We start from the raw sequence: 11,483 nt of genomic DNA, 5'->3' as shown, positions 1-11,483 counted from the left end.
GTTATCGTGCAGACAGATTTTAAACCATATCAAGAACAAGCTGTAAGGACACGTTAAGCGAGGCGAGGGGGGGGGGGGGCTTCACACCGTGGAGTCACGGAGGAGGTAGACAAAAGAAACCGTGGGACTGTTACATAAACACGATGTGTACAGATGAGAATCGTGGCAGACTGAGTAAAAGGGTTTTGCGTGGGATCGTCTTGTTTTCAGGATATTTGGAAGCATGGCGCCATCTGGTGATAAAAAATAGCACCTCAAAGTGTTTTATCTAACTGCTTTTAAACGAGCAAAATCCGCCAAATCAGTCGCATAATCTTTTAATAATAATTAATAATAATTTCAATAATTAATCAAATTATAATGAGCATTTAAAAAAAATATTTTTCACTTATTAATGTTGTTGTCTGTTTTATTACTGTTTTACGTCGTTGCATTTCGCCGGAAAGCCAAACAAACAAATGGAATGACAACGCGTGCACACGTAAACAAACCACACACGTGTCCCACCGGTGCGGAGGGGGCGGGGCGGAGCGGGTTGACTGAAAGGTCAAAGGTCATGTCGCCCCCCCCCCCCCCCGATGAAGTCACAACAAACATGGCGGCGCTCGGTGCGGCGCGGCGCTTGATGCGGAGCTACTCGCGGGTGAAACACGCACCGAGGGGCGGGCGGGTGTCGGTGAGGTGCGGCGCCAGGTCGCTGTGCAGCGGCACGCGGGACAGAGGAGGTGGGCCCTTTTATCACGCGACGCCCGGCGCCGTGGTCGCGCTATTTGCGCCGTCGTGACGCTGACCTTGTTCCGTTAGCCTCCGTGCTAACGGTGCGGGTGTCGAACTCGCCCCACAGATCTCCCGCTTTTCAAATGGCTTTACTTATTTGATGAGATACACGCACAGTAGAAGAGTGTTGAATGCGCGTGACGGGTTATTACGGGATGTGCGTTGATTCGGCATTGTTTTAGTTTAAAGACGAAGCGCTTTGTAATAGAAATCGAACGTTAGCGGACCAGGTGCTAACGTTAGCATGCTCGTTTCACCCGAGGAAGATGGCTGCATTAGTTTGCATGGGTCTTCAGGACTCGATATAAAGGCCTCTCCCAAAGTCAAGTGTGGCTCAATTTGGTCTGCTATGTTTACAATGAATTAACATTTACTCGGGTCTCCTTCAAATCTACCTCGTGCGTCTTGTGGTTCTAGCAGCCATCGGTGTGAGCCGAGGTGAAGTAACTTCTGAGTGCTGTAGCAGCTTGTGTGATTCTTTTTCTCCGGCCCCTGTTCAGACGACGCAAAGCCCCAGTTCACCGATCCCGCTGTGCAGGACGTCCTCGGCAGGATAACGGGCCTGGACCTGCAGAAAGTGTTCCGACCCGTTAAAGAGGAGCTGAAGCCGCCCACCTACAAACTCATGACTGATGAGCAGCTGGCGCAGGTTCCCCATCTCTTAAACGCACCGTGAGGAGCTCTCCATCGCCACCCCCGGGCACGCACCTCACTCTCCTCTGACCGCGCGTGTTTGCAGGCGGTCACGTTGGCCACGGAGCAGGCCAGGAAGCTGCTGCAGATGCCCCCCGTCCTGCCGGAGAGGAAGCCCATCGACGACGTGCTGTCGGAGGAGAAGATCCTGGACGGCATGGACACCGCCAAATACGCCTTCACAGACATCACCTACGACATCCCGCACAGGGTAGGCGGGCGCGTGTTGAACTGTTGATGGCCTCTGGTGGACGAGGAGGTTGTTCATGCTCTGCGTGCTCCCCTCAGGAGAGGTTCATTGTGGTACGGGAACCCAACGGGATCCTCAGGAAGGCAACCTGGGAGGAGAGGGACCGGCTGGTCCAGGTGTACTTCCCCAAGGTGGGACGCAAGCTCTCAGCGCCGCTCGTCTTCAAGGAGGAGAACCTCAAGGTAGGAGACGGCAGCTCCTGCATTTGCTCTGTGCAGTGCCTCGTGGGAGATAAGCGTGTGATGTGCTTACATTTTCCCTTCTATTTTAAGATGGCGTTTTCTCAGGACCGCCACGAGGACGTGTTGGACCTGTGCCTGGTCCAATTTGAGCCCGACTCCTCCGACTACATCAGGGTACGATGCGTTGATCGTAGACCGCAATGTAGCTCGACACGCCAGCCCAGTCGGTGCTATACATTTTCTTTGTTAAAGTCCGGATCCCGTCCCTTCTGTGTGTCCTTGTGTGTGTCCAGGTACACGCAGCCACCTACGAGGACCTGGACAAGCACGGCAAATATGAGCTGCTGCGCTCCACCAGGCACTTTGGTGGCATGGCCTGGTACCTGCTCAACGCCCGCAGGGCCGACGGGCTCATAGTGGACATGCTGAAGAGAGAGCTGTGAGTGTGTGTGTGTGTGTGTGTGTGTGTGTGTGTGTGAGAGAGAGAGAGAGAGAGAGAGAGACATGCATGATTAATACAGGTATGAGAAGCTGTAAGGCTGGAATATGTGCTGCTAGATGAACTCACTGAAGATTCCCAGGCCCTTAATGTGTGTGTGTGTGTCTGTGCGCCTCCAGGCTGCAGGACGCCGTTGACCTCGTGTCTCTGTTCCACATGCTGCACCCCCACAGCGAGTCGGCCCAGGAAGCCGCCGGCCAGCAGGCCGCCGGCGCCGACCTGCTGAAGGTGAACATCTCAAACTCTGAGCGATTAATATCCGCTGACGTCCCGGCTTACAGGCGCGTTCGCCGTCTATTCCGCTGCACCACAGCTACTCGGGGGGGTGAAGTGAAGGCCGGGTTTGTCTCCAGCGAAGCCAAGGCCAGGACACATCAGGTCTCATTAGCCCCTGGGCCTGGGCCTGGAACCAGTGAGGGAGGGGGGGGGGTGACAATGACTGAAGGAGACACGCTCATGCCTCTGTTAGTCATGCTTGAGCATAAAAGCACGTAGTTGTGTTTTTTTTAGTCTTCCACTAAAGTAATGAATGCTGTGGTTTTACTATTTTTGTTTCTGATTGATCGGGTGACCTTTTCTCCTCGTGTCCTTTGCAGATCTACGCCCAGAAGGAGTCTCAGAGGTCGGGGTACATCGAGCTGGCCCTGCAGGCGTACGAGGAGCCAGCTGCTAAGAGCCGTGCTGAATGACCCCCCCATCCCCCAAATATACAAATTCACCCAAAGGATGAGCATTTATTGCCTCTGGTGTTTCATAATCCTACGTTCTGCTCCTCACTTCACATCCAAGAAGTTATTCACGTGTTGTCTGAATCGTCATTTGAGTCCAAATAAATAACTTTGTACTTGTGATGGAGTAAATTGATTGAAGCTTTTTAATTTATTTTCAAAAATCGGACTACAAAGAACCATCGACACACTTGATCAAAGACATGTAAGGCACTTATAACAAACACTGGTTTCCATATAAGTTTTTAACCAAGCACCCAAACATCTTTCATAAAAGTCAAGTTACAAGCAGCTTTGTATCAGGAATGTCAAGAAGAAAAAAAAAATTCATATCTCAAAAGCTTCAATAGCACTGAAGGAGGAAGGAAGAAAAGGAGTTTGACTTCATGCTGAAGAACAGTCACTTAGCGGTGAGGACCCCCCCCCCTCCCCTTTGATATGGGTTCATATTTTTAAGCAATACTTAAATTAGGGAAACACAAGCTGTCGTCTTGTTTCAATAGCAAATCTGTAGTGTTAAAAAAAAGAAAAGGTCCCCAACAACTGACAGAAGGCTATTTAACTGGTTCCCAACACACATCTTTAGAGTTTAAATGCAGCTTGAGCACTTGAGCCAATGGTTAATGAATGCAGTAATTTAGTCTGACATCAAACGCCTGTGAATTAATGGATTTATTGTCATCTGAGGAATGCCTTTGGAGTTCTTTGGTCCCTGAAAAAAAAAAAAAAAAAAGTGCGGTCCTCTGTCCTATTCACTCAAGAAGTCGTCATCCAGGTTAACATCTGTGGTGTCAATATCTTCCAGGTCAAAATCGTCCAGATCGAGGATCTACAGGTGAGAAGAACCAAAGGGCAACATTTTACTCCGTAGTCATGGCAATATTTTTGCCATAGGATTAAAAAAGACCTTCACCTCTTCATTGATCTCAGCCTCGAGGTCCTCTGCAGGTCCCTCTGGACCCTCCTCCTCCTCCTCCAGGGACCCCTCTTTGCTGGAACCAACCTCCGCCTGCAGAGCCCCCGCAGGCTCCACTGGGAGCGCTGTGGTTTGTTCCTCTGGAGACGCCTCGTCCCGCGGCGGGCCGTCTTCGCTTTCGAAGGAGATGAGCGGCTCCGGCGCCGGGGAGGTCCGGCCGTTCCCGGTTGCCATGGTTTCGCCCGGCGTTTCCTCTGCCGCCGTCTCAACCGACGGCGGGGCGTCTTCCACCGGACTGGATCGAAGCCGCTCCGGCTCCGCGGTGGGATCCGAACCGCCGTCCTCGGGCGCCGTCTCCGTCGTTTCTTCCGTGCCCTTTTTAAAAAAAATGATAGAAATATGAACGGTCACTTTTTTTGTCAGGAGTGACATCTTTGTGCGACGAATGATGTCGAGGAGCCGGTACCTTCGGCTCGGCCATCTCTCCTTTGGACTCAAAACCTGCAGATTCCTCCAGAACATTACGCTCCTCGTTTGGCTGAAGAATACAAATTTAAAAAAATCACGAAAAAAACCAAAAGGTTCATATGAATTAGAATTAGTTGTCATAGAGCACAGCTCCTTGCACTCACCACGACGAGCGGGTATTCTGCAGCAGGCCTGACCCCGACGTGAGTCTCCTTCAGGTAACCTTCAGCCTGCAGGGCCTGCTGGAGGCCCGGGAACAGGTTGCTGTACTGGGACGGGTCGGCCAGAGCATCTGCTGCCCTGCGGTTGACCTTGGACAGACTGTCCTTCCACAGCTTCACCACTCTGGAGGAAGGGCGGCGGATGAAGCTCGGTTTCAAATGCAGGCAAACTGTAACAGGAGTCCCTGCAGGTCCCCGTTGGACTAGAACATCGACACGGGAACCGCTTTACCTCGACGTGTGGCTGGGCAGGTATGTCCTCGCCAGGAATGCAGCTTCTGGCAACCGGCCGGTTTCGATGAGAAGGTCCAGACATTTGTCCAGTCTGAGGCGAACGCGGAAATCAGTGACCAAAACGAACTCGGAGAGCAGAAGCGAGTTGACACTGAAATGCAAACCCCCCCCCCCCCCCTCGCTGCACTCACCTTCCCTGCAGGAAGTAGGTGAGGAAGGCCACGTTGGTCTTCCCGTCCCTCTCCGCCCCCTCGGCCAACTTTCCCACCATGGTGGCGTTGCCCGAGGCCGTCGCCAACAGCAGTAATCCCCCATAATCCTGAGCGTGGTGCAGGCACTCCTGGGCCAAGCCGAACTGGCACTTTGCAGTGGCGAGCTCGGCCAGCTGCTTCCATTTGTGCTCTGACTGGAGACAGGAGGACAGAGGATTATCACGGGGGGGGGGGGGGGGGGCGGTCAGGGCTGTGACTAACGCCTGGCACTGAATGAGCGAGAGCAACCCGTTCCTCTTCATTAAGTTGGTCCGGAACACGTCACCCGCCGACTATCTCTCTCACGCTACCCAAGAGGTTGACGATGTCTGTTTGAGTGCAAACATTCATGATCTCCTGAAGGATGAATGAGACCATGTGACAGCAGCTTTAGTCGTGGGAGGGGGCTCACTGGTTTGGACTGTACTCAACAAAGCGTGTAATATATTCCATAAATTCCACCTGTGTGTTCTCTGCTCTGACTGAGAAATCAGAAAACATTACGATCCTTTGTTGCCTCTGAATTCCACTTTCCCACAATGCAAAGCAAAAATAAAACCACGAAAGAAATCAGTGCTAAACCATAACCATCTTCCTGAGACGAAGCGCGGCGCCACGTTCCCCGGGGGGGAGGGGGGGGGGGGGGTCGCAGGTTCGGCCGACTCGCTCACCTGCGCCTCCGAGGCCAGCTGCTGCGCCACCTCCAGCTCCCCCAGATGCAGGGCCAGCTCGAACTGGTGCTCCGGGTCGGTGGACACGGCCAGGGCCTGCTGCCTGAAGCCCTGCGCGGGACACACGGAGACACCACGCAGCGCTCACACGTGTGAACAAGTGCACCGGGGGGGGGGGGGGGAGGGGGAGGGGGGGAAACCCAGCGTGGCCGACGTACCTGCTTCTCCAGGAAGTTGGCCACCCTGGTCCTCTGCTCCTTGGGGATGGTGGGCAGGACCTTGTCGGCGGTGCCGAAGTCCCGCCTCATGACGGCCGTCTGGTACTCGAGGACGGACAGCAGCAGCGCGTAGCTGACCACGTTCAGCTCCTTGTCTCCCAGGTAGAGGCGGTCGTCCTTGGGGATGTAGCCCAGCAGATACATGGTCCTGTCCAGGTGAGCGACGGTGATGATCTCTCCTCCCACGTAGTAGTTGAGTCTGTTGAGGGAGCTGGTGTAGATGAAGCAGTCGCCCACCCAGGCCCCCGTCTTCACCACCTCGGAGACCTCCCCCAGCACCTGGTGGGCGGGATTAACACCAGACAGACACAGGTGATCATTGGAAATAAGGTCAGAACTTCACTTCTCTTCTCATGAAGCCCCTTTTCCACGCCCCCCCCCCACCGACCTCGAAGGCGCCCTCGATCCCGTCCTCCGTCGTCTCCTCCTTGGACTCCTGCGCCGCTGCCACTCGGTCCGCGAGGTAGCGCAGCACGAAGAAGGACTCGTCCGTGCCGATGCACACCAGCTCCCCGGAGTCCGACCAGAAGATCTAAAAAAAAAAAAAAAGGACACGAAGACCAGACGGCGTCAGAGCGATCCCACGAGGTCGGCGCCGAGCGAGAGGAGCGCGCACGCACGTGTTTGGGCTGGATCTCGATGCGGCGGATCAGATCGCAGCTCTCCCAGTCGTAGAAGGCCAGGCCGCTGTTTGACCTCACGCCCAGCAGGAAGCCGCCGAAGATGCCTGTGAGACAGCAGAGCATTGGACGCGCGCGAGGACACACGCGAGGACACACGCGAGGACACACGCGAGGACACACGCGAGGACGCACGCGAGGACGCGATGGCGGCGCAGGAGAAGAAGCTCACCTTCAGCCCCGAAGTCCGGTTTGAAAGCCTTCTTCTCTTTGAAGTTCTTGAAGACTTTGATCATGCTGCTGCCCTCCCGTATGGCGTACCTACAAAGACCAAGGACACGCTTTGTTATGAGGGGGGGGGGGGGAGCGATTGCCATTATTACAAATACGTTACAGTCGTGGAGATGTTGGGAAGTAGAAAGTTCCATTTCACTAAAACAAGGAGACGTTAGCTTAGCTTAGCATAATGTAGAGGTCGGGTAATAATCAATCTATCTTCCATCTACATTTCCCATAATGCCGAGCTCCCGCCTGGAGGACTTACTGGGAGGAGTCATGGGCCCAGACGAACTCTTGGGCCGAGCCGAAGCTCTTGTTCCTCAGGGCCATGGCGGTGTAGATGATGTACTCTCCGTCTCCACACACCACGACGAATCTACGACCAAAACACACAGATCTCACTTTAGGACGACACACCCCCCGCATCCCCTCCCCCCCCCCCCCCCCCGCATCGTGTGGGCTGTGGTCTGACACCAGATGGAAGGCCTCGTCTCACCTCCCGTTGGGGCTGTGTTGGATGGTCTGGGGGAAGATCTCACAGCTGCCCATGTCCTTGACGCCCAGCGGCAGCCTCTCCCCGTCCCGGACCTCGGCCTCCACCATGGCCTTCAGGTTGGCCTGCTGCACCTCGGAGTGGCGAGCCCACATGACCTTCCCACTGGCGTCCATGGACATGGCCGGCTCCTCGCGCCCCAGCTGGGAAACACAAACACAACCTTCAATCGGTTTTTTTGGGCCTTTCCTCAAGGAACGATACACCTCTCTGCATCACACCGTCCAGGGAGACAACACCTTGATGATGATGCTGCCTTCGTCGTAGCCCAAAGCCACGCTGTTGGAGCCCGGCTGGCCGCTTATGCACCACACCCGCTCCATGCCGTAGTTGAGCGTGTTCTCCAGCCGGTAGGTGTTGGAGTGCCACACTCGCACAGTGCCTGGGGGAAGAGGGGGGGTGAGGGGGAGACAACAAACAGTGGGCAAACTGAGGGGGACGGCGGGGCGAGGGGGTTAAAAATGGTCGCCTACCGTCTTCGGAGCCCGTGAGGATGATGGGCAGCTCCGGGTGGAAGCAGACGCAGGTCACGTTCTGGGCGTGACCCTCCAGGGTCTGAACGCACGTTTTGTTCTGGTGGGTGAAAACACGCCGGAGTTTAGCTTCACATATCAAATGCATCTAGTTATTTTCAAAACATCGCAGAAATGCATTTGGTTTTCTCTGCTGACACAATTAATCTTCTTCATCAAGTACAGTAAATATGTGAAAAATAATACTGGGCTCATTCAATGTCGCGTAAGAATGATTTTGTGATGACATCATGCTTGAAACTGCGCAATTACTTTTTTAGTGAGATGAATTGAATAATTTAAAAAAAGACAGTTACTTGGAAGGAGCCCAGGAGATGAGAAGAAAAGACATTTTATCAGAATAAACCTCGGAATTTGTTACGTTATGCGAGAGCACAAAGAAGTAATCCAGTAAGCGATGTTTGTTCAACGTGTGCACGGCGCGACAGAGACCTGATAATCCCAGATCTTCACCAGGCGGTCGTCTGCCCCCGATATGAGGTAGGGCTTGTCCCCCCCGCTGTAGTAGTCCACGCAGTTCACCCCCTTCTCGTGGCCCTCCAGGGTGAAGTTTGGGGTCCTGGAGCCCAGCTGCCACACCTGCAGCAGGGAGGCGAGGAGCATCGCTGGATCACCTCGCAGAAGACACCCCCCCCCCCCCCCCCCCTCTCTGCTGTGTGGGCCCTAACGCGGCCCGTTGTGTGTGTGTGTGTGTGTGTGTACCTTGATGGTCCGGTCCAGAGAGGCGCTGGCGAACTGGTTGTTGTCCTTGGGGTTGATGACCACCTGCATGACGTAGTGAGTGTGTCCCTCAAACACTTGACTGCACGTCCACTTCCTGTCCCAGTCCCACAGCTTGATCAACATGTCGTCTGAAAACACAGAAACAGGTGAAACAAAAGAAAAGAAAGAACGGGCCCAGAAATGCAAACCCGTCTAGAGCGCGTCGGCGTGGTACCGCTGCTGGTGAGGATGTAGGGCTGCGTGGGATGGACCACAATGCAGCGGATGTAGTCGGAGTGAGCCTCGAACATGTGAACCCGCTCCAGCGTGTTGTAGTTGAACACGCGGATCTGCATGTCGTCCTGGGTCGGAGGAGGGAGGGGGGGGGGGGGGGGGCAGGGGGCAAAGTGACTCTTTTTTTTTGTTTCCAGGAGGAATTATTACGTTATCATAATAAAAACACATTACTCACCGCTCCGGCGACGACCCAGTGTTTCCGCGCCACAAACCTGGCCACTCGGACCGGCAGGTCACACAGCTCAAAGGTCTTCACCATCATCTACACACACACACACACACAGGAGACCGGATGAGACACGGACCGACACGCAGCCATCAGACAGCGCTTGCGGCGTTGCGGGGGGGGGGGGGGGGGCGCGATTCCGGACCTGCGTCTCGTGGTTCCAGACCACCACGGTGCCGCTGTACAGGCTCGCCACCATCCAGGGCTCCGTGGGGTGCAGGTCGGCGCTCTTCACCCGGTCCGAGCGGGCGCTCAGCTTCCGCTTGATGTCCAGCCGCAGAGGCTGCAGCGATGGACACAAAGAAGTCATCATCAGTCTCCTGTGACACGCCATCAGCCGCCAGAGCATCATCATCATCATCATCATCATCGTCTCAGTGACACCTTTGATGGCACTGCCTCGTGTCGTGAAGGGGACGCGGTTTGAATGAGCTGTTACTTTGGGGGTGTGTCTCAGGTTTTGGAGAGCTTACAGGGCGGGGGGGGCGGAGGGGGGCGTGGCTGTGCTTACTCCTCATTCCACATTTCATATGCATGACTGCCTGCTCACCAGCAGTGTGCTTTTGATTGGTGGATTGCATGTTAAAAAAAGACGGACCCCCATAAACTCACTGAAAGCCATCGTCATGCAACACAACAACAATAAAGTTTACCGCAACTTTCTAAACTTAGTTGGTCCTTCATTTGTTAACGTTTTTAGTTTTGGTCTAGTTGTCGCGCGGAGGCTGCTACTCGTGCCGGTGTGTTTTGAATGATTGACGTAGTGAGCTTTACGGGGAGTTATTGAACGCAACACGGCTCAACGTCCCGTGCCACCACAACAACAACAACAACAACGACGACGACGACGACAACACACGAGCGCAAAGTTCTTCTTTCGTTTCCTCCTACCATGGTTCCACGTCGGTGTCAGCGGGGCTGTACAGTAAGTCGACCGGGCTGCTTCCACGGAGCGACTCTGCGGAGGAAGTTTTGTGAGCCACGAGAGCGAGAATGAAAGCCACCGCTTCCGGTGTTTGGTTTCACAATAAAACTCCAGGCTCGTCCGACAAACGCAACGAATGAGGTTAAACTATGTCGAAGGGAAAGTAAATGGGGTTTTTTGTAGGCTAGGTTTTGCTCTACGGAGTCTTATTTATTTTTTCATCGGTAGTTTGCTCCAGCGTAAAAATAAAAAGCGGCGTGCAAAAAATAAAAAGTTTTATTTTGGAAACGATTCGCCCCGTTTCCGGCTGAAATCGCTCGTTCGCGGTGTGACTTGCGCGCGGCTCCGTTTGGCGACGTGGATCCTCTCGATGCTCGATCCTCGCTTCCGGTCTGAGCGGCGCGAGACCCGGAAGCGACGCGGAACTCTAAAATCTTCGGTTCACTCAGAGACCGAAGACGCGAAATCTCCCCGAGAACTTGGGGTTGAAATCAATTTAACTTAGTTCCACTTTGACATTGTATTTTATTTTATTTTTTTAATCGTCAGAGTGAACATTACGTCTATTACAGTTTGTTTCGATTGCTAAGAAGCATCGATCAATACTGAAAAACTCTTCACACAGTCTGCATTACCGAGATTGATTTTGGCCAAACAGTTAATCAAACCTAACAAAACTCACTCAGACCAACAAAACCCTTCGTACACGTCTCCAAATGAGCTCGCTGCATTCAGAAAACATGCATGTCACTTATATAACACACTGACCTAACACTACATTACATGCAATTATTCACTTTTAGTGAAAGTTTGAATGAATTTTCGCGCACAAACGTTATTTCATTATAGAATAACAGATTTGTAATTTCTTGAATGCACTCAAATGTATGTAACAGGAATCAATGAGAAATAATTTGCTTTATAATAGTTTCAGCCTTTCCCTTCCCTCTGAGGCAACTTTTTGATCCTAAAATCAAAAAATTTCTATTGTAACAGGTTTCAAAGTTTAAACAATGTTCTGCAAAATGTAACATCTCACCTGTTATTTGTACTATTGACGCACCTGTTGAGGGGCGCAGATTCAGCTGCTGTTTGTGGAGTATGAATGACAAAAGTTTTTGAAAAATGTGGTGATTGAATGCATTTGGTCTGAAAGCAAAAAGTTATTCACAGTTACGTC

General features: G+C 53.1%; 2 protein-coding genes across 2 annotated transcripts; one reads left to right on the top strand and one right to left on the bottom strand.

The window, feature by feature from the left end:
* The first annotated feature begins 580 nt into the window (after window positions 1-580).
* Window positions 581-3,249, top strand: mrps22 (mitochondrial ribosomal protein S22). The gene is made up of 8 exons (XM_037467420.2): window positions 581-725; window positions 1,278-1,426; window positions 1,517-1,681; window positions 1,759-1,902; window positions 1,993-2,076; window positions 2,196-2,341; window positions 2,521-2,629; window positions 2,998-3,249. The coding sequence occupies exons 1-8, from the start codon at window positions 596-598 to the stop codon at window positions 3,088-3,090; spliced, it is 1,020 nt and encodes a 339-aa protein (XP_037323317.2). The 5' UTR covers window positions 581-595; the 3' UTR covers window positions 3,091-3,249.
* Window positions 3,250-3,817: 568 nt separating this feature from the next.
* LOC119215326 (coatomer subunit beta'-like) lies at window positions 3,818-10,382 on the bottom strand. Its single transcript, XM_037467406.2, has 21 exons — window positions 10,270-10,382; window positions 9,524-9,661; window positions 9,328-9,414; window positions 9,091-9,217; window positions 8,856-9,004; window positions 8,586-8,732; window positions 8,094-8,193; window positions 7,860-8,002; window positions 7,564-7,763; window positions 7,333-7,443; window positions 7,021-7,109; window positions 6,789-6,895; window positions 6,557-6,700; window positions 6,109-6,447; window positions 5,891-6,001; window positions 5,160-5,374; window positions 4,967-5,059; window positions 4,678-4,858; window positions 4,512-4,583; window positions 4,043-4,420; window positions 3,818-3,958 (listed from the first exon to the last, which is right to left on the bottom strand). Exons 1-21 carry the CDS (start codon window positions 10,270-10,272, stop codon window positions 3,878-3,880), a joined length of 3,015 nt encoding a protein of 1,004 aa, XP_037323303.2. The 5' UTR covers window positions 10,273-10,382; the 3' UTR covers window positions 3,818-3,877.
* Window positions 10,383-11,483: the final 1,101 nt, after the last annotated feature.

This window comes from Pungitius pungitius, chromosome 3 (assembly GCF_949316345.1).
Source record: "Pungitius pungitius chromosome 3, fPunPun2.1, whole genome shotgun sequence".
Taxonomy (NCBI): domain Eukaryota; kingdom Metazoa; phylum Chordata; class Actinopteri; order Perciformes; family Gasterosteidae; genus Pungitius; species Pungitius pungitius.
This window is presented reverse-complemented; position numbering and strand designations above follow the sequence as displayed.

What these genes read in the sequence shown, in the direction of transcription:
- LOC119215326 (XM_037467406.2), bottom strand. An exon ending in TGGGCCCATGACTCCTCCCA is followed by an intron (nt 7,110 to 7,332) that starts GTAAGTCCTCCA and finishes TGGTCTTTGTAG; the next exon opens with GTACGCCATACGGGAGGGCA. An exon ending in GAGAGATGGCCGAGCCGAAG is followed by an intron (nt 4,421 to 4,511) that starts GTACCGGCTCCT and finishes TTTTTTAAAAAG; the next exon opens with GGCACGGAAGAAACGACGGA.
- mrps22 (XM_037467420.2), top strand. Translation starts at nt 596, where the DNA reads ATGGCGGCGCTCGGTGCGGCGCGGCGCTTGATGCGGAGCTACTCGCGG. An exon ending in CTGATGAGCAGCTGGCGCAG is followed by an intron (nt 1,427 to 1,516) that starts GTTCCCCATCTC and finishes GCGTGTTTGCAG; the next exon opens with GCGGTCACGTTGGCCACGGA. An exon ending in CCGGCGCCGACCTGCTGAAG is followed by an intron (nt 2,630 to 2,997) that starts GTGAACATCTCA and finishes TGTCCTTTGCAG; the next exon opens with ATCTACGCCCAGAAGGAGTC.